The 27695-nt window shown below is 35.1% G+C and overlaps 1 protein-coding gene across 8 annotated transcripts in view; it reads right to left on the bottom strand.

Moving 5' to 3' along the window:
- Positions 1 to 27695, bottom strand: part of CNKSR2 (connector enhancer of kinase suppressor of Ras 2) — a 292101-nt gene that overhangs the window by 198536 nt on the left and 65870 nt on the right. For all 8 annotated transcript variants that reach the window (XR_004271141.1, XR_004271142.1, XR_004271143.1 and 5 more), the window contains exon 4: positions 17838 to 17925. Coding sequence is in view for 4 of the 8 variants with exons in the window: in XM_032286106.1 (XP_032141997.1) it covers positions 17838 to 17925 (88 nt within the window). In the remaining 4 variants the exon portion in view is untranslated. The remainder of the gene's footprint in view (positions 1 to 17837; positions 17926 to 27695) is intronic.

Genomic DNA, 27695 nt, shown 5'->3' with positions numbered 1-27695 from the left:
CAAAGTTAAGTACTGACAGATGACAACTTCATCAAAATGCATACATACAGCAATGGTCTAGAATAGCACTGTCCAATAAAACTTTCTGGGACAACAAAAATGTTCTATGTCTATTCTGTTCAATTTGATAACAGTTAGACACATGTGGCTATTGAGCATTTGAAATATGGCTCTTGCAAATGAGGAACTGAATTTACTTAATTTTAACTGATTTAAATTTACATTTCAATATCCAAATGCAGCTAATGGTTACTATGGTGTTCGATGCAGTGTAGCTCTAGAGAAACATACTATAGTACACCCAACAGTTACAAAAGAGGAAGCCATTTAACAAACATTTCAAACAATTAACAGTAAAGTCCACATCAGGAAGAAAACATGAAGGGAGTTAGTTCTCAGGTATTAACAAGATGCATCCCTTATTAATCCTTCAGCAAACAGCAGATTCCAGTCTATTATGACATCTACAATAGCACAGTACAATGAAACCAATTCTCTCTGTAGAGTTGCCATGAGCATCATAACAATAAAAACTCTGTTGACCTGCCTATGAATGTCAAGTGATATGGAAATGTTTTGTAAATTACATAACATGCAAATGTTAGCTGTTATTATCATTATCCACACACAAGTTTCAAAAGCAGTTGAAATAAGATGATTCCTAAGGTCCCTTCCAACTGAACAAGGCCCTTAATTCTGTACTTGCGGTATCTCCATACGCACAACTGTCATAATTTTCCACCTGCCCCCTATACTGATATACTCTGTATCTGCATACATTTATAGATCATCATTACCTTTGAAAGGTGTTATCTGCTTGAATCGCTATAATACATTAATTAGTAACATGATGTTTCATGCAATGATGTTTGACAAAAAATATCAATGCCTCTTACCTAAATACAACAGAGTAGTGAAATGTTTTATTCTTGGCATGGCATTTATTATTTACTTCTTAATAATGCATCATGCCAAATTATGTGTTATTTTACTTAGCAGTCTATAGAAAAATGAGCACAGACCATCCAAAAGGTACAAGGATAGAAAAATATCCAAATAATATTCTTAAGGGAAGAAGATGCAAAGAGCTCAAAGGGTAGCAGGAAAGAAAAATCACGTAAATGTCTATATATATAAATTGGTAGTCACAGGCAACAAAAGCAAAAATAAACAAGCAGGACTACATCAACCCAAAAAGTTTCTGCACAACAAAAGAAACAGTCAACAAAATGAAAAGGCAACCTACAGAATGGGAGAAAATATTTGCAAACCATATATCCAATAAGAGGTTAATTTCCAAAATATATAAGGAACACATACAATGCAACAGCAAAAATAGAAACAAATAAGCTGATTAAAAACTGGGCAGAGGACCTGACCAGATATTTTCCCAAACACAACATACAAATGGCCAATAGGTATATGAAAAAATGCTCAAAATCACTAATCATCAGAAAAATGCAAATCAAAACCACAATGAGATATCATTTCACTCCTGTTAGAATGGCTATTACCAAAATGTCAAAAGATAAGAAGTATTGGCAAAAATGTAGAGAAGAGAATTCTTGTCTGCTGTTGGTGGAAATGTAAAATGGTATAGTCATTATGGAAAATAGCATGGAGATTTCTCAAAAAGTTAAAAATAGAATGACTATATTATCTAGCCACTTCTGAGTGTATATCCAAAGGAAATAAAATGACTATCTTGAAAAGATATCTGCCTTCCCATTGTAGCATTACTCACAGTAGCCAAGATATAGAACAATCTAAGTATACTACATGAGATAAATTGATACAGAAAATGTGATACATACACACACACACACACAAGGGAATATTAATCATCCTTTAAAAACAAGGATACTCTCCCACTTGCAACAACATGGAAGAACCTCATGCTCAATGAAATAAGCCAAACAGAAAGACAAATACTGCATGATCTCATTTACATACGAAATCCAAAAAACAAAGTCAAACTCATAGTAAAAGAGTAGAATGGTGGTTACAATAGACAGGATGGGAGGAGATAATGGTCAAAGGGCACAAACTTTCAGTCATAAGGTGAATAGTTCTAGAAACCTAACCTACAGCATGGTAATAGTAGTCAATAATAATGTGTTGCATACTTAAACTTTGCTGAGAGAGATTTCAAGTGTTCTTACCTCACATGGACACAAATACATAGGTAACTATATGAGGTGATGAATATGTTAATTAGCTTGTTTGTGGTAATTATTTCACAATGTGTATATACATCAAAGCGGCATGCTGTATATCTTAAACATGTACAATTTTAATGTGTCAATAATACCTCAATAAAGCTGGAAATACATAAATTGGTAGCTGTAAAGAGAGACATGGGTAGAGGGTGTTAAGGAAGCAAATACCACTACCTAGGTAAGCACTCTGAGAAAGGCATTTTAGTGAAAGAGAAGCATGATTAGAATCTGGAGGAATAAACAGGAGTTATCCAGATAAAGGCTCAGAAATAGTCAAGGTAAGGGGACTAGCATATTTAAAAAGGCATAGGGCTGAGAACAAGCTGTATGCAGAGAGCTAAACATAATTTGTTTTTACTGGAATATGAATTGTAAAGCAAGAAGAAGTGAAATGAGGCTGATGAAATAGGCTAGCACTTGACCATTTTGAAAGAGCTTAAAATTTATCTTGTACATGAAGGGTGGGGGGGCTCCCTGAAGTGATATAAGCAGAAGAGTGTTATGATCAAATATGCCACTGACGTCAATCTCTGGCGGCAATATGATTTAAGGTGAATAAAAAAGAGTGAGGGAGAATTCTGCTAATAAGGTTTTCTACAAAGATTTATTTCTGACTTGCCTTCATTCAATCTGTTATATAAAGTAATCACTACAGAATGGCTTTGGGTATAAAAGTTTCATTTACAATCTCTTGGGTAAAGCAAACATCTTTACATAAAAATGATTTATTGGTTATATACTGAAACTGTAGAAAGAAGACCGTAGAAGATTTATGCAAAAATGTCACATAAAATCATTAATATAATTTTGTTGGTTTAATCATTAATAAATTAAAAATAGTTGGATTTTCATGTTTTCTGAGACTCCAGTTCAATACTTCAAGACTTTTATCTCACTATAAAAATCTAGAACATTATTGATGCCAAAAACTGAGAAAGTAGCAAGACTGAGTATATAGAGAGTCTCAGGTTTACAAAGGCTCTAGAAGAGATGTAAGAGAGAAAAATCCTAAGCTTACTTTTTTTTCTTTTGAAATATAAAATTCATTGATTTACCAGTCAGGTGGAAGATATATTCTAATTGCACTATTGTTTTACTTTGATCATCATGAATACGCATTCAGGTTAGGAATTTTCAACAACAGAAAGAACTGTATTGCTCTGTATCCAGAGATAAACTGATCAACAGGTTTCCATATTGAGAGGTTATTTAGTCAAAAGATGTGGACTTGAGTTCTAGTCCTGCCTTACTGCCATATAACTTTGCAGGTTATTTAACCTGTCCCAGCCTGTTGCCTCATATCTGAAACTTAGACCAAAAATATCTGCCTCCCAAGTTTATTATAAGGGCCAAATGAGATGGTATATTTGGAAATACTTCATAAATTGTAAAATGTTATACAAACAGATGTACCTTCAGACACAGTTTATATTCATGTTTTTTCTCATTTGAAGATCCACTCTGTTATAGAGTGAGTGCAACACACAGGAAGAACTTGATCCTCATGTCCTTTTAGGTTGGAATTGCTCATCTCTAAGTACAAACGTAGAGAATGCAAGGCTTTTGATTAAGCAATTGTATACCATGAGAAACTAGCTTCCCATTGGTTTTGTTATTTAGCAAATATTTATTGATGAATATCCATGTTCCAGACACTGTCCTTGTTCTGGAGATAAGATGTTGAACAATACACAATTCCTATCATCAAATTGTTTACAGTTTAGTGAAATGTGCAGAAAAATAATCAGATTGTTTAATAAGCACCACGATAGGTTAAGAACAGATTGCTGTGCAGTGCTAAACTACTTACCAAGCAAACAAGAAACTTGATTTTGTGAAATAAACATGACACTCAATACTTCAAATAATAAAATAATCAAAATAGTTACTATTAGGAAACCAACATTTTAGACTTCATTGCACTTAATATTGTGTTTACTGTGAATAACATGGTGGTAGGGCAACAACCATATATCTTATACGACCTTTAGTATTTGAGGATTCTAAAATGTCTTAGTTTGGGCTCTGGTGTCATATTTTGGAAAGATCAGAGGCAACTTCCTAGAGGAAGTGATGTGTAAATTGAGGTTACATTAACAATCTAATGGGGCAGACTAAGAGTAGCAAATAATAACTCTCTTCTCCAACATTCAGGATCACAAATTTGACATGAGATTTGGGTGGGGACACAAATCCAAACCATATCCAAAGCCTTTCCACATATTTTCCCCAATACAATTCTTCCAACTTCAGTTCCTCTCATTCTTCCAGCCTCAATAGTACTGAGAATAAATAACTGATGAATGGATCATGGGCGTGGATTTCCCCCTTGTTGTTCTTGTGATAGCGAGTGAGTTCTCACAAGCTCTGGTTGTTGAAAGGAGTGTAGTACCTCCCCTTGCTCTTTCTCCATCTCTGGCCATGTAAGATGTGTCTGTTTCTTTTTCACCCTCTGCCACTATATTAAGTTTCCTGAGGCTTCCCAGCCATGCTTCCTGTACAGCCTGCAGAACTTTGAGTCAATTAAACCTCTTTTCTTTATAACTCACCCAGTCTTACGTAGCTCTTTAATAGCAATGCAAGAATGGACTAATACAGCTTTAGAAATAGAAATTAAAAAAAAAAAAACGTAAAAGGCACTATGACTGAGGCATACAGAGCAACAAGTCTTGAGATATGAAAGAGAAATACTGAGATGAACTGAAGAAGGAAAACTTGGGAAATCTAATAATATTTTGCCTTGAATGCCAGTTTTATGAGCTTTTTTTATCAGGATAAAGTATAAGTTTTATCCTGAGGCTAATGAGCAAGCTATCAAAGAGTTTCAATCAGGGTCTGATATGACTACTATATCAAACTTCTGAACTACTTTAATTATCCTATCATAATCCCAAATCCTTCTGTTTAAATTCCATGATGTTTTATTATTGACTAAAATTGAGAAGTAGAATATATTGTTTCTGCATATATATGTATCAAAGTATATAAATATCAACTAAAAGGATGCATACCAATGCTCATGCATGCCTCTGAGGAAGGGGCCTGAGCAGAAATACAAACAACTTTATAAAAAGTTCTGATGCAAATATGACCAAATCTTAATATTTGCCAATTTGTAATGCTGGTCCATGTGTGCTTGTTACACTGTTCTACGTTTCTTTCTATCATTCAATTTTTTTCCAAATTATAAAATAAAAGAGAAAGATACTATTAAATCTCACATTTTCCAGGATAGTATATAAAGACAGCTCTGGAGAAGTGGGGCCTGAGAACCACTATGGGTAATTCAAAAAGGGCAACAGAAACCATATATTGCACAAACTGACTTTGGTAACACTGGTTGCCTCTTGCAGACTAGTAGTTAAACATAATTAAAATTTAGAGAAATTGTTATACAGAAATATAGTTCAAAAGCCTTAAATTTTTTGACACATGAGGTCTGTAAAATAAAATAGTCATGCTTGTAAAATGGCTGATAACTACTTTTTCTTCTGTCAGTGAAGATGGCTAATTCTTCCACATCTTGTATAATATTCCTCTACAAAATTCTATTTTAGGTCTCTCCCACATAGTCATCTAAAGTTAGCTCCAACTACTCTAGTCTTTCACTTCACAATGAAAAACTAATGTCCTAATAATTGAGTGAGTGTGTAAAATAATTTTTTAGCATATAGAGATGTGAGGATATAGGCAAAAGAGAGGCTAAACATTTCTTCAGCATTCATATGAGTCTTTAACAAATCAAAAAAATTGAAAGTTCTTGAAGTTTTACTTCAAGACTGAAGTAAAAATGTCAAGGTGTTCAATGATCAGAAAATTCATTAGAGTGGGCTGAGTATGGTGGCTCATGCCTGTAATCCCAGCACTTTGGGAGGACAAAGTAGGCAGATCACGAGGTCAGGACTTTGAGACCAGCCTGGCCAACACGGTGAAACCCCATCTCTACTAAAAATTCAAAAAAAAATTTAGCCTGGCAGGGTGGCATATGCTGTAATTCCAGCTACTTCGGAGGCTGAGGCAGGAGAATTGCTTGAACCTAGGAGGTGGAGGTTGCAGTGAGCCTAGATCGTGTCACTGCACTCCAGCCTGGGAGACACAGCCTCCACCTCGGGAAAAAAAAATTCATTAGAGTGAGACTGTAATCCCTGTAACTTTAATAGCTGTCCTGTAACTTTAATAGCTGTGTTTTGACAGCCTGAAGAGGCGGTGAGTTAATTACCATTATGAACTAAGTTTATTTGTTTTGCATGTCTTGAGACAAGGCCTAAATGGTTTTGAATGACCTACCAAATAACTCTACTAGCTTTACATATTTTATATTTTCATTAGTTATTTATTTGCTACTCTTAGTCTGTCCCATTAGATTGTTAATATTTTCAAAGAAGGAACCCTATATTCAACTTCATTGTCTTTTTACTTTCTCAAGGTTCTCTGTACACCCTATAAATATAATTTGAATTTATTTGTTATCAGTATTTTATTGCATTGATTTGCTATTTTCACTTTCCATAATAAATATTATACATTGGTTTTATACAGGAGATACAAAAATGCAACTCATAAAGCCATATTGTTGGAAATAAAATTTCTAATTGCGAAACTAGTACAGTACACTTAGTTTCTTCACACATATTTTATACAAAAATAGACTGAATTTCACAGTTTTTAAAATACTTTGCATGTGAGTTTGGTTTTAAACTTTAATCTGCATGATCTCAGAAGATATTTTTAACAAAAATAATTGAGCCTTTATTGCAAGATTTGTATCATAGAAAAGATATAAAGAACTTTATAGTCACAGAATGAGGCTAACATTTCTTTGTAACAGAAAGCTTCTCTAGCTTCCAGATATTCAAGTTGCTTATGGTGATGACCATCTACTATATCCCAAGGAAAGGAAACTCTATAGGGTCTAAGCAATGGGATACACTTTTTCCCTTGTAACAAACCCAAATAAAGGGTACAAGCAAAACTAAAATCAAACACTATCATAAATAAAAATATAAATGAAACATTAATTCTTTTTTTTTTTTTTTTTTTGAGACAGAGTTTCACTCATGTTACCCAGGCTGGAGTGCAATGGCGCGATCTCGGCTCACCGCAACCTCCGCCTCCTAGGTTCAGGCAATTCTCCTGCCTCAGCCTCCTGAGTAGCTGGGATTACAGGCACGCACCACCATGCCCAGCTAATTTTTTGTATTTTTAGTAGAGACGGGGTTTCACCACGTTGACCAGGATGGTCTTGATCTCTTGACCTCGTGATCCACCCGCCTCGGCCTCCTAAAGTGCTGGGATTACAGGTTTGAGCCACCGCGCCCGGCCAATTCTTTAATTCAAGATTATTCACTTGGCTGTCAGAAAATAGAGATGGTATGGTATATAATTTCCAATATTAGTTTAAAAAAGTTCCTCAGGCCCTATATGTTTGTCTCTTTTATCTATTTAGGTTGTATTTTCTTGTACAAAATGGAACCATTTCTTTTCAGTAATTGTGTGCAGTATTTGAAAAAGTGTCAGTTATATCCAGGTACACAAAAAAAGTTTTAGATCATTGATGATGATAAGATATTAAAATCCTAATAAATACTAAATTGCCCAAGTAATAGTATTATCTTAAATCTAGGCTTAATTTGGTACAACTTGAAAAGAGATATTCCATAGAATCCATATCCATTTAAGTTTCCTAGTACTAACACTGAGTACTGAGTGATTATTAACCAGAATTTTGTCTTTGGACAAAATCCAAAAGGTCATTTATTGCCCCCCACCCAAACCTACCAGTCATATTCCAGCAGATTATACTTAAAATACCAACTCTCTCTCTCTCTGTGACACACACACACACACACACACACACACACACACACACACACACACACCAAACACACTACAGTATTGAGGAGAGAGATGTTACATTCAAATAAACCAATATTGTTGTCCTCAAAATTCTAGTATAACACTATACTGGAATTCTTCATAGATTCATTGCTGTGGCAGACTGTATTATGATTTCCAAACATATACTGCCATTTTTTTTAAAGGGAATAGTAAACTTCCTTGAACCACTGAAGTCAATCATGGCCGTGTGAGTTGTTTTGACCAATGAATTGTGAGTAGATGTGCTAGGTCTCATTTTCATGCAGAACCTTTAAGAACCAGTGCATGGTTCAATATGTTCTCTTTTCCCTCTGCCATAATGACCAGCAATGTTCTAGAAGAGGCTACTGTATCAGTGTGGGCTTTGAAGTGAACAGTATATAGAGTAGAGCTATAGCAACCCAGGATGCAAATGGAGCATGAGCATTCGATATGAACATTATTAAAAGCCACTCATATTTTCAGGTTGTTTGTCACTGCAGCTTAATCTAGTTTACCTTGACTGATACAACTCTGCACCAATCGAAGGGAAACATAAGGCAGACATGCATATGAAGACATAACCAATGCAGAGTTTAATGCAATAACCATTTTGTTAGTTTTCCAGGCTATATCTCTTCATTTCATGGGCTATGAGAGTTATTTTTTAGAGGTTCTATGTCAAGCCTCACAGATTGTTACCCACAATCAACCTCAGGTTACATTCTGCTACCTTCTCGCAAATCTAGTATTTTCCAATCTGTTTTCTTTTTCTTTTTTTGAGATGCAGTCTCACTCTGTTGCCCAGGCTGGAGTGCAATGGTGCAATCTCAGCTCACTGCAATTTCCGACTTCTAGGTTCAAGTGATTCTCCCACCTCGGCCTCCCGAGTAGCTGGGATTACAGGCATGCACCCCCATGCCTGGCTAATTTTTGTATTTTTAGTAGAGACAGGGTTTCCCCATGTTGGCCAGGCTGGTCTAGAACTCCTGACCTCACGTGATCCACCTGCTCTGGCCTCCCAAAGTGCTGGGATTACAGGCGTGAGTCACCATACCTAGCCCAATCTGGTTTTTACAGATAAATTTTGACTCATTTTATAAGTCTGATTTGTGCTCACTTATCCTAATTACTTGATTCTGACCAGTTCTTCAACCTACCATTGTCATTTACAATTTCAATCCATTATTTTACTTGTGTTAGGGCCTAATTTTATTTGAATTACCTATTTGATGTTGGTGGTCTTTCTGACCCAACCCAAGCAGACTGGGATGTTAAAAACTACTTCTTCAGCAGAGGCGAAATGCCTTAATAAATCAGTGCCTATAACTGTTAGGTTGATGCAAAAGTAATTACGGTTTTTGCCATTAAAAGTAATATTAATATTATGACATATGAAAAAGATATGGTAATTCAGAGAGTAGGAAGATAATGGAAGTACAAGATATAATAAGGCTTAAAAGTAATGGCAAATCCCGTGATTACTTGTGTACCAACTAATAGTAACTAAAATGTATTTGGTTTGCTGCTTTTATCTTATGTAGATATGAAAATCTATGTCATGTAATTCATGTAAGGTATGGTATGATGTAATAAATGCTTAAGACGTTACTAATGATTATTACTGCTTCTTGTTTTATTAACCTTAGTGCCTTCCTATGTCTACTACCACTATACCAGTTTCTAGCACTGGCTCTTCCTTTCTTATTACAAGTGTGCGATAGCCACTTTTTAATTAATAACTTATAACTGACATTTCAAAGAACAAGCCTAATCCTTTTGGATATGTATTTACTACAGAGGGACTATAACCCACTAATAACTACAGTTATAAGTTGAAAACTTTAACCAGACTCCTTTATAAATATATAGGCTCTGGGCTGTTATTACCTATAAATAGTTGAACCTCCTGATCCACACTTCTCAATCATTCAGCCTGTGGTAAAATCTAGAAAATCTACATTTTTAATATGCTTCCTCAGATGAATCATGGTCCATGGAAACATGGTCCCCAAAGGAAATACTGTTCTTAATTATATGCATTTTCTTCCCACCTCATATTTGTCTCCTCCTAAAGTATGAGTACAGCACAATTGTTATTAACTTTGGCTCCATATTAGAATCACTTGAGGCATCAGTTTAAAAATACTGATGCCTAACCCCATTACACACAGTCTAACTTAATGAGGCCTGGAGGGGGCTCAGGCATCAGTGTTTTGAAACAGTTCTTTACTTGATTCTAAACACCTAACGTTTCTAAATTTCTGTAATCACTTTTGGTAAACTTTTAAGGGAAAAATAATTATATCGTTCTTTCAACAAACACTTATTTGCCAGGCACTGGAGACACAGAAGTGCATGGGGTCTACTCCTGCTTCCAAGTCTGTCACAGCAAATCTTTTCTTAAATAAACTATTACTGTTGGCTTGGTTCTTTAAAAAGAATAGTCACAGTACATCACAAATGGTAGCATATCAGGGACTCTCCCCTGAAGTTTATCACTCATGAGGGTCAAAAATAGCCTAACTCACCTTTCTACATCTGTATCCCTATACATAACATGAATAAGGGTAAAAGTTACCTCTTTTTAGGGTCTTTGTGAGAAAACTATTAAAGCCTCTTCAAAGGTGAACTGCAAAGTAAGACTCAAATACAGTAATTCAGAGAGTAGAAAGATAATGAAAGTACAAGACATAATAAGCAATAAAATTTTGAGAACATCATATTCACAATTGTAAAGATGAGCATGTGTAAACTGTATAACCTAGTAATTATACTCCTAGGTATATACTTAAATGTAAATATATAAAAAAATGTCCATAATCAGAAGAATGGATAATCATACTTGGATATGCACATAATGCACAGATTTCAACATTATAAGCAGTAAAAATGAATGAACTACAGCTACAGAAGAAAACATGCATGAATTCAGAAACACATCAATTGAAAAGACAAGCATAATCAAATGATACATTTAGAGAAGTATATGAAACTATTTTAAGAAAAAATAAAATGATAAACCCTTAAGAAGGCAAGCTGATGAAATGGGAGAGGAGCTCAAAAGTAACTGAAACAATATTGGTAATGTTGTAAATATTAAATTAGATGGCAGATTCATGAGTATTATTATTCTTCATTCTTTTGCATGTATGTAAGTTTCATAAATTCCAAAATGTAACACAGCGAAGAAAGGTGTCTGAGAAATAGGATCAACCATTTGCTATCTAAAAGGAATTGATTAGTTTAGTATATCCCCATCTATTCTCCTTCTGGTATTACTGATGGTGATACTATCTTTAAAAGCACTTTGGCAGGGTGACTCTGATAACATGCAATGGTCTTGGTTTATAAAAGAATAAACATATGGAAACAATCTATTTCAGCATCCATATTAATATGATACACAGCACATCTTTAAGTTTTTGCTCACAAGCCAGGCCAGTGTCACAAAGCTAGAAGAAGAATAAATTATTATGCCCCACTCTTCTAAAGAGTGCTTTGTTAAGTATTAGTATACAATGATTTCATCACCCTTACTTCTTCATTCTGAGCCTTCAGAAAATATGCAGCTGCCAATAATTAGGTATATTTCATAACATGAATGAGAATTTCTTGTATGTGTATTTATATCTATTTTGATAATATTCTCATTATACATATGCCTTCGAGAAGATACAGGTACACATATGTAACATACCTTCAGTTTTGAAAACTTATATTTTTAGTTTTTACATTTTTCTTCAGAAAAAAGTCTTTAAGTTATCTGGGTATTATCTCTTATGGTTCTATAACTTCTGACTTACTATATTAGCATTATATGAAAAATTTGAAAAGATTATAATTATAATATCTTTATAATTAATCTTTATAATTATCTTTATAATTAATGTAAGAGGCTGAAGAAAAATTAAAGGTTGAAGCATAATTGCACTGAATTAAAAGTATTATTTGCTTAAACAGAAAGGAAGTGAAAAATGCTGTTAGTAGGAATGTAAATTAGCAGAGCCATTATGGAAAACAGAATATAGATTTCACAAAACATCATATGATCCAGCAATCCCACTACTGGAAGTTTATTCAATGGAAAGGAAATCAGTATGTCCAAGAGATATCAGCATCTCCATGTTTATTACAGCACTATTGACAACAGCCAAGATAAGGAATCAACCTAAATGTTAATCAACAGATGAACAGACGAAAAAAATGTGGTATATATACACAATGGAATACTATTCAGCCCTAAAAAGAATTAAATCCTATAATTCAAAGCAACATGGATTAGTTTAAAGAACATCATGTTAAGTGAAATAAGTCAGGCACAGAAAGATAAATATCACATGTTTTCACTCACATGTGAAAGCTAAAAAAACCGAGCTCATAGAAGTAGGGAGTAGGCTGTAGTTATGAGAGGCTGGGAAGGGTAGAAGAAAGGAGGGGATAGGGAGAGATCGGTTAATAGATACAAAATTACATCTAGATAGGGGGAACAAATTCTAGTGTTCTATAGCACTGTAGAATGAATACAGTTACCAATAATTTATCTTATATTTTCAAAAAGCTGGAAAAGAGGATTTTGAATGTTCCCACCATACATAATTGATAAATATTTCAGATGATGGATATGCTAACTACCCTGATTTGATTATTATAGATTGTATACATGTACTGAAATATGACTCTGTACTCCACAAATACCTACAATTATGTGTCAACTAAAAATAAAAGGAAAAAGTGAAAAAACAGAATCACATTTTATATTGCCTTCAATGAGTATGCTAATATAATCCATACTGTTTTTAAAAATGCGTATAAAGCTTGTCCTGTTTTTTGGTCTCAAATGTCCCAGTTTCAATCTCAAGAGCCCCAATACAATTTTCAGGTCACCTAGAATGTCTGATTCATGAGGGTTTAAACACTAACTCTGAGTACATAGTAAAAGTAGTATTTAAAGTTGTGTTTTAAACAACTATGAGACCATCCTGGACAGGCTTTTCATATGCTTTCAACACTTGCCACAGGAACCATAGAATATATACCCTGCCTGCACCAGCATAATTTCTATCCCCATTTTACATCTTTACATGTATTTAACTATAACTTGAACTTAATATCTCTTTTTAAAACATACATCTGTACTACAAAATATATTTACACATATAGTCTCCTTCAACTTTATATGTTTTGAGTTTTCCACTTATAACTCCAGTTTATTTGAATATGTGGATAGGGATGATACATTCCTGGGTGATCAAAATTAATTTCTGTATTATATTTGAACATGAATGTTTCAACATATCTTGCAGAAAATGAAGCACAGTAATGAATTTGCATTAAAATTTAAGGAACGTTCTAAATTATACCAATATCTTTTTTTTTAATCACTCATTTTAGAAATAAGGTCTTTCCTCATTGCCACTCAATACCAAAAGTAAGCAGAGCATCACTCCTTGAAATTTTCTGTGGAGAAAGAAACTAGCTGAGTTTAGCATTTCCAAAGGCTTTTTGCTACACAAAATAACTCGAGTGGCCATTTATTAAGGTCCCACTATATGCCAGATGGTGGGCTAAATCAGTTGCTAATCTTCACAACAGCTCTATGATAATCTAAAAATGGTAGGGATCCACTTTTACAGATAAAGAAAAATAATATCAGAGTTATGAAGTAATTTGTCCAAGTTTATGCTGTTTGTTGAAAAGCAAAGCCAAGATGATGAACTTGGATCAACTTCATGTCAAAGCCCACTACATTATTTTGCCATAAATTATGAGCGTAAATGACATGAAATGTCAACTAAGAAGGTAAATGAAGTACTATTCATATACATGAATGTAATTAAGTAATATCTATAATCAATAAAACTACAGGCCAAATTTCCTTGAATACATCCTTAATGAAATTAAAAATTACTTCTGGGCTATTTATTTTAATAAAATTTTGTAAACTTTCCAAACAGTATTTACAAATTTGTGCTCTAAGCATTTAAAACACAAATCCCAATTCAATAAGTTCTAGAAAATCTCCTTTTTTCTCAAGTGTTTACCTTGAGCAATTAACAACTTAAGATAAAACAGATAAAATGGTTAAATTACATTTGAGCAGGAATATATTTAAAGAGGGCTATAAACTCAATATGCCTATATACTCAATATGCTCATTTATATCTTTATTTTAAGATGCAGATTTAGAGAGAGTTTCGTGAATTATTTACTTTTATTTTCTGCATTTAAAATATTATATAGGTAAAGTGAATAGAAAGCACATACACATAATTTAAAGGAGGCTGCCCATCAAAAAGAAACATTTTTAATACTGATCTTTAAAGAATATTTTTCCATTTACTTGAATAAGGTTTAGAAAACAAAATACATCTGACAGGTAAATATGGAACAAAGTAAAACAAATCAACTGTCAGAAAGTCACAACAACAACTTAAGTAAAGACATTTATTACAGGAAAGACCAAAACAACAGCACTGTTTCTGTGTAATTAGGATTATATTATTATAAATATTCTTCATTACAGTTTTCTGTAAAATGTTTTTAACACTATTCAGATAACCAGTGATAACCAAGAAAATCGAAAATGGATCTAAAAAGGTTGGAAATGGCCGGGTGCAGTGACTCAAGCCTGGAATCCCAGCACTTTGGGAGGCTGAGGCGGGTGGATCACGAGGTCAAGAGATGGAGGCCATCCTGGCCAACATGGTGAAATCCTGTCTCCACTAAAAATACAAAAATTAGCTCGGCACAGTGGCATGCACCTGTAGCTCCAGCTACTCAGGAGGCTGAGGCAGGAGAACTGCTTGAACCAGGGAGGCGGAGGTTGCAGTGAACCAAGACTGTGCCACTGCACTCCAGCCTGGTGCCTGGTGACAGAGTGAGACTCTGTCTCAAAAAAAAAAAAAAAAAAAAAAAAAAAGGTTGCAAATGAACAGACCCATAAGAAAGCAGAAAAAAGATTTTTAGTAAATACAGTTTAGAGAGGACCAGTTCAGGTAAAAAGTGTATCGTCAAAATTTGAGTTTTAAGAGGAATTTTTCACTCTGTATTTAACATTTCAAAATCTGATTTAAAATGTTCTTCAACATGTTTGAATTTTCCCTCAGCACCTAACTCAGGTTTCACTGTAAATGCAGCTCAATAAAACTAACACCAAATGGAGAAAAAACATCTCTGACATTTATTTTTCAAAACTTCTTATGTTACTTCCTTTAATCAAGTCTTGTTATTCCTTACCTATTTTTGTAAACAATATTACTTTCATCTTTGTTTTTCACTTTACATTCATTGACTATTTTTATTTTATTTTACTTTTTTAACTTTTATTTTAGGTTCAGGAGTACATGTGCAGGTTTGTTATGTAAGTAAACTGAGTGTCATGGGGTTTTGGTGTACAGATTTCATCACCTAAGTAATCAGCATAGTACGGAAAATATAGTTTTTTGATCCTCACCCTCCTCTGACCCTCCACCCTCAAGTAGGCCCCAGTACCTGTTGTTCCCTTGTATACACATGTACTCAATGTTTAGCTCCCACTTATAAGTGGGAAGATACGGTACTTGGTTTTCTGTTCCTATATTAGTTTGCTTAGGATAATGACCTCCAGCTCCTTCCATGTTGCTATAAAGGACATGATCTCATTCTTTTTTATGGCTGCATAGTATTCCATGGTGTATATATACACTTTCTTTATCTAGTCTACTAATAATTCTGAGGTAGATGTGATTAATTCTGTTTATAGATGGCGAAAACAATGACATGGTTTGTCCAATGTGGAATCATCATGAATCAACAGGGCTGAATCTCAAATCTTCCAAGATTACAACCCTCTCCCTTGCCCCATGTATTTTAAGCTTCACCAAAGTTTCATCTTGCAAACCAACACTTTTGTGCTTATTTCTTAAATAGTGACAATCTAATTCATCAGTTTTGTGTTAGAGAACAAAAAAATGGTACAGTACAATAATTTTAGGTTAAGCTGATATCCATTAAGGAAGGCATCATGGCAATTATTTCAATGCTGACAAGTAGTGTGTGGGTACCTGTCTCATTGTTCTGCTTCAGTTGCTGACAGTGTTCTAAATGAAGCTTCAGTTCTTTGTGAGAATTCTATTTAAGGTTTTAAAACCAGTTTCTCTTTTTTTTTTTTTCAAAAGTGTCATCATAACCAATCTTACGCGATGAGGAAAGTGTTGGGGGGGGCGGAAATCTCTTTAAAAGGCTTCAAATACAATGATCCAAACCTATCACGACAGGGAATAAGTAAAGTAATATAGTAGATTAAATAAATTCCTACAAATGAAAGTTTTAAAAAGAAACTGACATTAAATTTCTCCACTAATTTTAGTATTATTTTAAATGTAAGTGGCCAATATCAAGAAGCACTTTCCTCTTACTTCACAGTAGCACCACTTTGTGTTAGGAAGTGGAAAAAAGGCATTTGTGACAGTTTATTTTTAGATATTGATTATCTCATCTTGCTGCAAAGGGAATAAAAATAATTAAAGCTGAGTGAAAAATAATTTGAAGCACAGCATATTTCAAAGCATAACCATCATCATAACTGTTCAGATGAGATTTCTTGAAAGCCTGGTAATAAATGCATGCCCTAGTTTTTCTTTAAAGTCTACACCTTGCTTATTCAAATTGGCCTCTTTTACTGGCAGCTTAAGTTTAATTCCTATCTTCAGATACTTCATACAATTCCAATCAAATGCAGTGATTAGTATGTATATAATGGCTGAATTAGATGATTAGATGAACATTAACTGTTTGTAAGCATGTAATTTATTTTAAAGTATATTTAAATATTTGTCTAAGTTGTGTTCCTCTGGCAAACTTAAAGCAGTATTTCTTCAATGTACTTAACATTCTTTTTTTTATAACTCAAATTCATTTTAGAAAATAAAAATTCATTTGGAAAAATACAGAAAAGTAGAGTCTAAATAAAATCACCCATAGTTTCACCATAAAGAAATAAACACTTAACTATTTTATTTCATTATTTTACCTATTAATCCTTATTCTTATTTCTACTACAGGTAGCAACAGACCACAGAGCCCAAAAAAACTTGATACTGAAGAGAGATATCATCACGTAACAGTAGAAAAAGAACAAATTATTTAAAAGATAATTTAAAAGCACAAATATATCATGCCTATAATTACATTTCCTCTAAAAGACATGTTTGAATATGTTCTAGTCAAATCACCCAAGTCTCCTGCATTTCTCCATGCCTTATATCAGACTTAATTCAACCATTTATATCAGCTGCTGGACCCTGAAGGCATCTGATTTGGGGATTCCTGGCTTAGATAATATGGAAGCGAAAAATCATTTTGGTAATTAGATCATTGTTAAAAGCTGTTAGGCACATTTGCTTGTATGTGTACAAAAGTAAGTAAAACTAATAGTGTCTTAGAGCAAAAATCTGAGATTGTTATCTGAATGGGGTAATTTTTTGAAAGGCAATATACCTTAGTCATCCCCATTGAAAGTGTCAAACTAACAGATATTATTTTATTATAATTGTTTATTTACAGGTCAGGGAGGTTCCCTTTATATTGTCTGGTAAGTTAACTGAGGTATATGCATAGTTTCCCAAAAAATATTAAACATATTTGATTTCTTTAGAATGATTTGCCTTTGAGAAACTTTTAAACCAGTATCTTACAAACTCTTGGTACACAGGATACTTCCCATTATTAGAATATAAAGTTGCCAATAAATTAACAGAAAGAAAGTTTGTCAGCTAATACCTGTTGCACAATTGTTGTCAACTCCAGGCAGAGTTGTATGACATTATTTCTTGTAACTGAATAGTCTGTCACAGCAGCAAATGGTGACCTATAAAGGGAAAAGGAAAGTTGTGATTACTAGGAACAGCTTTTGAAAAGTCCCAAAATATAGTAGCCTAAAATGCGTTTTTCGATAATATGAAATAGATTATATAATATTATAAAATAAATGTTCTGAAATTTGCATATTGATAAAAATATTCAGGACTTATTTTAAGGAAAGATTTGAAGAAAATAATTGGAAGAGAATTAAATTCAAGAAATATAATGTTTGCTTTCTACCAAATTTCTCTCTCTCTCTTTTTTTTTTTTTTTCTGAGACGGAGCTCCACTCTTGTTACCCAGGCTGGAGTGCAATGGCAGGATCTCGGCTCATCGCAACCTCCGCCTCCTGGGTTCAAGCAAATGAACCCTGGTCACCATGTTGACCAGGATGGTCTCGATCTGTTGACCTTGTGATCCACCCGCCTCGGCCTCCCAAAGTGCTGGGATTATAGGCATGAGCCACCACGCCCGGCCTCAAATTTCTCTCTTTTTAAAGTTCTTAATTATTTAGAAGTTTTTTGGCTTTTACAAGGTATATTCACTATATCTAAAACAAAAATGGAATACTTTAGGCAAAGATAACATTAGTTTATTTTCACAAGAACCCAAGATTCTGAGTACAGTATCTACTTAGAATATTCACAATTAAGAGCTAGTAATAACAACGGCTAAGGTTTACTGAGGGCTTACTATGTGCCAGTTACAATTCTAAATGCTTTACGTGTATTAGATAATTTAATCTTCACAACCATTATGAGATAGGTGCTATTATTATTCCTGTTTTACAGATGAGAAACATAAGGTAGAGAAAGATTAAGTGACTTGTCTAAGGTCACACGTCTAGTAAGTGGTGGACCTGTACACTGATTATTTTCAAGTGTTTGAAGCAGTTCATTTAGTCATAGGTATAATTCTTTTTATACATGTTTGGAGTTAGTTTGCTAATATTTTGGTGAGAGTTTTAACATCTAAGTTCCTGAGAAATATTGGTCTATAGTTGTTTTTTGTTTTGGGATTTTGTTTTGTATCAGGATAATGATTTCCTCATAAAATGCTACGGGAAATGTTTCTGCCTTCATTTCCTGGAAGAGATGGTGTAGAAATGGTGTTATTTCTTCTTTAAATACATAGAATTCACCAGTAAAATAATTTGCGCCTGGAGTTTTTTTTCCACACCCTGAAGTGTTTCTATGTAATATTTAATTTATTTAATAGTTACAGGATTATTCAGAGTATCTATTTCATCTTGGGTTATGTTCTAGTACTATTTTCCAAGGAAGAGGTCCATTTCATCTAAGCTGTCACATTTATATATGAAGTTATTTGTAATATTCCTTTTCTAACTTTTACATTTAGATTGACTATTTTATTGTTTCTGTTTTCAATTTCATTAATTTCTGCTCTTATCATTAAGAGCATCTTATCATTGCTCTATGCTTATTTTGTTCTTATTTTTTCTATTTTGTTGAGATGGGGACTTAGATGATTGATTAAGATCTTTCTTCTTTTCTGATATAAAGCATTCAGTGCTTCTGATATATATATATATATATATATATATATATATATATTTACTATATATTTTTCTGATATATCTTGAATATATATTTCTGATAATATATAAGCATTCAGTGCTATACACTTCCTTTTCAGCACTGCTTTAGCTGTGTGCACAAATTATGATTTGGTCTTTTTTCATTCTGTTCAATGTATTACTTTTTAGTTTTCATGAGACTTCTTTGTCCATTGGATTACTTAAAAGTGTGCTATATGAGTGACTAGTTTCATTTTATTATCTGGTTTCAATTCTTTTAAACTTGTTGAATTTTGTTTTATTATACAGATATGGTCTATCTGGAGGAATGTTCCATGGGCACTTGAAAAGAATTTTTATTCTCCTGCTATTGGATGAAGTGCTCTAAAAATGTCAATTACATCCTTTTGTTAGGTGGTGGTGCTCAGCTCCTCTAATCTTTACTGACTTCCTGTTTAATTCTGTCTATTCTTGAGAAAGAGGTAAATGAAGTCTACAACTATGGATTTGTCTGTTTCCTCTTTGATTCTGTCAGTTTTTGCTTCATGCACTTTAAAGTTCTGTTGTTTCATATACACATCTTACGAGTGATTTCTGTTTGTTGTTTTGTGATTTACCTACTTAAATGCTCATCTGTCACTTTTTGGTGTTTTATAATCAATATGAATATTCACATATATTTTATCAATATGAATATTCACATATGTGAATATTACATATTATACCTTAACCCTCTACTTTTCATGTTTGTTGCAAATATTTTTTTCAGCTTGTCATCTGTCTTATACTTTGTTACATTTTTTTTATGTAGTCAAACAGTATATTCCTTTGCATTTTATTCCATTTTTAAAATACTTAGAAAGTCTCTCCACATCTAGAAATCATTTTTGCCTGTATGTTTTCTAGTTTTCTTATAAATTTACATTTCCTTCTTAAATAGCTGATACATCTAAAATTTATTTTAGTGAAGAAAAATAGATAGTGCTCTATCATTATTCATTTTCCAGTGGTTTTAACATGTTGTTTTCTAAATGAGGGCAATTTACTAAATGGCCCTTCCTTTTTCCAGTGGTTTTAACATGTTGTTTTCTAAATGATTTTATATACAGTCATGCGCTGCATAAAATGATGTTTTGGTCAACAACAGACCACATATACCATAGTGGTCCCATAAGATTATAATACCATATTCTTACTGTACCTTTTCTGGATTGTAAAGGTGGTCGTATAAGTGTTACTGAAATTTACTAAACCCCATCAAACTGTATACTTAAAATAGGTTAATTTATATAATATAAATTAGGCCTCAATAAAACTATTTTTTAAAGATGAAAAATGTAAGCACTTCAAGGAGAAAATCATTTACTTAAAAAATTACTTTGGGAGGCTGAGGCAGGTGGATCACGAGGTCAGGAGTTAAAGACCAGCCTGGCCAAGATGGTGAAACCCCATCTCTACTAAAAATATAACAATTAGCCAGGTGTGGTGGCAGGTGTCTGTAATCCCAGCTACTTGGGAGGCTGAGGCAGGAGAATCACTTGAACCCGGGCGGCAGAGGTTGCAGTGAGCCAAGATCACACCACTGCACTGTGGGCTGGGCAACAGAGTAAAACTCTGTCTCAACAACAACAACAAAAAAACATGCAAAGTCCATTTCTGCTGCATTGAATCATAAAAAGTGGCATATTAAACTAAGAATTCAAAAATGCTTCTGGCATGATTAGAAAAGGGTTCAGATTCCTAGGTTTGAAAAGGTCAGAGTCTGTTTATAAAATCTAAAATTTCATTAAGAAGTGATGAGGTGATACACAGCATTTTTTTTTTTACCATAAGTACTTAAAAGAATCTCATTTGATTCTCAAAATATAGAAAAAGAAAAATCTATTTGATCACTAAATGTCTGCAGCGAACTGAATTCTAAGGCATGTTTTCCACTTTCCTGACCATTGATATTTTAAGTAGGACAATCTTCTCACTCAAGATTAAATTTCAAGAAAAAAATGAAAAGAAAAATCTAAACACATATCAAGGAAATGATTTTATTTTGTAGTGATTAAGAATTACCCTAAAGTTTTAGTCTGAGGCAAATCGTATACAACTGTACTAACAGCCATTCTTACCCAGCAGATTTTAATGTTTGATATGATGATTTGGGCTATATCTACATATAAATAAGGGTAAAAGGTCAGGTGGGGTTCCAATCTTTGTGGGTTACCAAAGATTACCACTCAGTCATGACTTAATGATCATTTATGGGAGGAAAAACAATATATTAGAATAAATGAATATAATCAGCACCCATGCGCGCGCGCGCGCGCACACACACACACACAGGCACACACGCAAACACACAAAAAAACCAAAACCAAAAATAAAAAAACTGTTCTTAAGTCTGAGGAAACGCTCAGGGTACTTACAAGAAAAACACAATAACCCTAAGTAAAGGAAATCAAATTCATAGCAAGAAAGCTTTTTGATGCCAGGAAGAGAAACACAGACAAAATCCTTGGATAATTTGTAAGTGGCCATTACAGGAATTATCCTATTTAGATTGTAAAAAGTAAGCAACTGGGGAGGATCCAAGATGGCCCAATAGGAACAGCTCCAGAGTGCAGTTCCCAGAAAGAACAACGCACAGGGTGAGTGCTCATTGCATTTATAAAGAAGTTTTCACTGCCCACAGACCAGGAGATGCCTGGGCTGAAAAGCACCGTGAGTTTTCAGCACGGATGGTGCCACGGGTTGGCGCACAGAAACTCACACAAATCTGGGCAGTCATTTCAACTGGCACCTGGAATGCTTGAGAGACAGAGCCGCCCATTCAACTGAAAGTGAGGGGGCTGAGACAGGGAGCCAGGCGATCTGGTTCAGTGGGTACCACCCCAACAAAACAAGCAATCTGAAACGCTCTGGATTGAGAGTTTCGCAGCAAGTGCAGCTGGACCCAGGATGGTCCAGCTCAGTGAGGGGAAGGGTGTCTGCCTCTAGTGAGGCAGTCTGCCAATATCCAGGCAGTTCACACAGCAGCTGGGCAGATGCTGCAGCAGCTAAGCAACACCTCTGCTGGCAGACTGTGACTAGACCACTCAATGTGGGGCAGGGCATCTCTGAAAAAAGGCAGCAGCACGTCAGGAACTTATAAATAAAGCCGACCTTCCTAGGTCAGAGCACCTGGGAAAAGAGGCAGTTATGAGTTCTGCTGCAGCACACATAAAGGTACCCGCCCAGCAGCTCTGCACGGAACAAATGAGCTCCAAGCACAGCATTTGAGCTCCTATAAGGGACAGACTGTATCCTCAAGCAGCTCCCAGACCCCTGTATACCCAAAGAGCCACCTCATAAAGGAGGGCTCAGGCTGACATCTGGTGGGTACCCTTCTGGGATGAAGATAACAGAAGAAGAAACCAGCAGCAACCCTTACTGTGGCAGCCCCTGTGGGTGATCCCCATGCAAGCAGGGTTTGGAGTGGACCTACAGCAGTCCTGCAGCAGAGGGCCTCACAGTTAGAAGGAAAACTAAGAAACAGAAAGAAATAACTTCAACTTCAATAAAAAGGACATCCACTCAGAGACCCCATCTGAAAGTCACCAACGACAAAGATCACAGGTAGATAAAGCCAATAAGATGAGAAGAAACCAGTGCAAAAAGGATGAAAACACCAAAAAACCAGAATACCTCTCCTCCTACAAGGGATCACAACTCCTCACCAGCTACGTATCAAAGATGGACGGAGAATGAAACTGATGAATTGACAGAAACAGTCTTCAGAAGGTGGGTAATAACAAACTTCTCAGTGCTAAAAGAACATGTGCTAACCCAATGCAAAGAAACTAAGTACTTAGAAAAAAAGGTTAGATGGGATGCTAACTAGAATAAACAGCTTAGAGAAGAATATAAATGACTTGATGAAGCTGAAAAACACAGCACGAGAACTTTGTGAAGCAGACACAAGTTTCAATAGCCAAATCAACCAAGCAGAAAAGGTATCAGACATTGAAGATCAATTCAATGAAATAAAATGAGAAGGCAAGAATAGAGAAAAAAGAGTGAAAAGAAATGAACAAAGCTTCCAAGAAATATGGGATTATGTGAAAAGACCTAATCTACGTTTCATAGGTGTACCTGAATGTGATGGGGAGAATCAATCCAAGCTGGAAAACATTCTTCAGGATATTATCTAGGAGAACTTCCCCAACCTAGCAAGGTAGGCTACCATACAAGTCCAGGAAATACAGAGACCACCACAAAGATATTCCTCAAGAAGAGCAACACCAAAGCACATAATCATCAGATTCACCAGAGTTGAAATGAAGGAAAAATGCTAAGGGCAGCCAGAGAGAAAGATCAGGTTACCAACAAAAGGAAGCCCATCAGACTCACAGCAGATTTCTCAGCAGAAACCCTACAAGCCAGAAGAGAGTGGGGGTCAATATTCAACACCCTTAAAGAAAAGAACTTTCAAGCTAGAATTTCATATCCAGCCAAACTAAGTTTCAAAGTGAAGGAGAAATAAAATCCTTTATGGATAAGCAATTGCTGAGAGATGTCATCACCACCAGGCCTGCCTTACAAAAGCTCCTGAAAGATGCACTAAACAAGGAAAGGAACAACCAGTACCAGCCACTCCAAAAATGTACCAAATGGTAAAGACCATCAAAATAATAAAGGAAATGCATCAACTAACGGGCAAAACATCAAGCTAGCATCAAAATGGCAAGATCAAATTCACACATAACAATATTAACCTTAAATGTAAATGGGCTAAATGCCCCAATCAAAAGGCACAGACTGGCAAATTGGATAAAAAGTCAAGACCCATTGGTGCGCTGTATTCAGGAAACCCATCTCACGTGCAAGGACACACACAGGCTAAAACAAAGGGATGGAGGAAGATTTATCAAGCAAATGGAGAGCAAAAAAAAAAGCAGGAGTTGCAATCCTAGTCTCTGATAAAATGGGCTTTAAACCAACAAAGATCAAAAGAGACAAAGAAGGGCATTAAATAATGGTAAAAGGATCAATGCATCAAGAAGAGCTAAAGATCCTAAATACATACACACCCAATACAGGAGCACCCAGAAATATGAAGCAAGTTCTTAATGACCTACAAAGAGTCTTAGACTCCCACACAATAATAATGGGAGACTTTAACACTCCACTGTCAATATTAGACAGATCAACGAGACAAAAAATTAACAAGGATATCCAGGACTTGAACTCAGAAAAGGACCAAGCAGACCTAAAAGACATCTACAGAAATCTCCACCCCAAATCCACAGAATATACAATCTTCTCAGCACCGCACTGCACCTGCTCTAAAGTTGACCATATAATTGGAAATAAATCACTCCTTAGCAAATGCAAAAGAATGGAAATCATAACAAACAGTCTCTCAGACCACAGAGCAGTCAAATTAGAACTCAGAATTAAGAAACTAAGAACCACATAACTTCATGGAAACTAAACAACCTGCTCCTGAATGTCGACTGGATAAACAATGAAATGAAGGCAGAAATAAAGATGTTCTTTGAAACCAACGAGAATGAAGACACAATGTACCAGGATATCTGGGACCACATTTAAGCAGTGTCTAGAGGGAAATTTATAGCAATAAATGCCCACCAGAGAAATGAGGAAAGATCTAAAATCAACAATCTATCAACAAAATTGAAAGAGCTAGAGGAGCAAGATAAAAAAAAACTCAAAACCTAGCAGAAGACAAGAAATAACTAAGATCAGAGCAGAACTGAATTAGATAGAGACACAAAAAAAGCTTCAAAAAATCCATAAATTCAGGAGCTGGTTTTTTGAAAAGATCAACAAAATAGACCACTAGCCTGATTAATAAAAAAGAAAAGGAAGAAGAATCAAATAGGTGCAATAAAAAATCAAAAGGAGAATATCAACACCAATTCCACAGAAATACAAACTACCATTAGAGATTACTACAAACAACTCTATGCACATAAACCAGTAAACCTGGAAAAATGGATAAATTCCTGGACACTTGCACCCTCCCAAGCCTAAACCAGGAAGAAGGTGAAACCTTGAACAGGCCAATAACAAGGGCTGAAGTTGAGGCAGCAATTAAGAGCCTACCAACTAAAAAAAGCCCAGGTCCAGATGGGTTCACAGCCGAATTCTACTAGACGTACAAAGAGAAGCTGGTACCATTCCTTCTGAAACTATTCCAAACAATCCAAAAAGAGGGAATCCTTCCCAAATCATTTTATGAGACCAATATCATCCTGATACCAAAACCTGGCAGAGACTCAACAAAAAAAGAAAACTTCAGGCCAACATCCATGATGAACATAGATGCAAAAGTCTTCAATAAAATATTGGCAAACCGATTGCAACAGCTCATCAAAGAGCTTATTCATCATGGTCAAGTAGGCTTCATCCCGGGGATGCAAGGCTGGTTCAACATATGCAAGTCTATAAACGTAATCCATCACATAAACAGAACCAAAGACAAAAACCACATGATTAACTCAATAGATGCAGAGAAGGCCTTCAACAAAATTCAACAGCACTTTATGTTAAAAAGTCTCAATAAGCTAGGCATCGAAGAACATATCTCAAAATAATAAAATCTATTTACGACAAACCAACAGGCAATATCATACTGAATGGGCAAAAACTGGAAGCATTCCCTTTGAAATCTGGCACTAGACAAGAATGCCCTCTCTCACCACTCCTATTCAATATAGTATTGGAAGTTCTAGCCAGAGCAATTAGGCAAGAAAAACAAATAAAGGGTACTCAATTAGGAAAGGAGGAAGACAAATTGTCTCTATTTGCAGAAGACATGATTGTATATTTAGAAGACCCCATCATCTCAGGCCAAAATCTCCTTAAACTAATAAGCAACTTCAGCAAAGTCTCAGGATACAAAATCCATGTGCATAAATCACAAGCATTGCTGTACACCAGTAATGGACTAACAGAGAGCCAAACCATGAGTGAACTCCCATTCACAATTGCTACAAACAGAATAAAATGCCTAGGAATACAACTAACAAAAAATGTAAAGGACCTCTTCATGGAGAACTACAAACCCCTGCTCAAGGAAATAAGAGAGGACATAAACAGATGATGAAGCATTCCATGCTCACGGTTAGAAAGAATCAATATCATGAAAATGGCCATACTGCCCAAAGTAATTTATAGAATCAGTGCTATCCCCATCAAGCTACCAATGACCTTCTTCACAGAACTGGAAAAATCCACCTTAAACTTTATATGGAACCAAAAGAGAACCCACATAGCCAAGACAATACTAAGCAAAAAGAACAAAGCTGGAGGTATCATGCTACCTGATTTCAAACTATACTACAAGAATACAGTAATCAAAACAGCATGGTACTGGTACCAAAACAGAGATATACACCAATGGAATAGAACAGAGGCCTTGGAGGCAATACCACATATCTACAACCATCCGATCTTTGACAAACCTGACAAAAACAAGTAATGGGATAAGGATTCCCTGTTTAATAAATGGTGTTCGGAAAACTGGCTAGTAGCATGCAGAAAGCAGAAACTGGACCCCTTCCTGACACCTTACACTAAAATTAACTCCAGATGGAATAAATACTTAACCATAAGACCTAACACCATAAAAACCTTAGAAGAAAACCTAGGCAAAACCATTCAGGATATAGGCATAGGTATGGACTTCATGACTAAAACAACAAAAGCATTGGCAACAAAAGCCAAAATAGACAAATTGGATCTAATTAAACTCCAGAGCTTCTGTACAGCAAAAGAAACCATCATTAGAGTGAACCGGCAACCATCAGAATGGGAAAAAATGTTTGCAATCTACCCATCTGACAAAGGGCTAATATCCAGAATCTACAAAGAACTAAAACAGATTTACAAGAAAAAAACAAACAAACCCATCCAAAAGTGGGCGAAGGATATGAACAGACACTTTTCAAAAGAAGACATGTATGAGTCCAACAAACATATGAAAAATGCTCATCATCACTGATTATTAGAGAAATGCAAATAAAAACCACATTGAGACACCACCTCATGCCAGTTAGAATGGCATCATTAAAAAATCTGGAGATGGCCGAGCGCAGTGGCTCACACCTATAATCCCAGCACTTTGGGAGGCTGAGGCGGGTGGATCACGAGGTCAAGAGATCGAGACCATCCTGGTCAACATGGTGAGACTCCATCTCTACTAAAAACACAAAAATTAGCTGGGCATGGTGGCGCACACCTGT

Source organism: Sapajus apella, unplaced genomic scaffold (assembly GCF_009761245.1).
Source record: "Sapajus apella isolate SASKATOON/1434 unplaced genomic scaffold, GSC_monkey_1.0 scaffold17, whole genome shotgun sequence".
NCBI classification, from domain to species: domain Eukaryota; kingdom Metazoa; phylum Chordata; class Mammalia; order Primates; family Cebidae; genus Sapajus; species Sapajus apella.
Note: the sequence above shows the minus strand (reverse complement) of the source record. Positions and strands in the feature narration are given on the sequence as shown.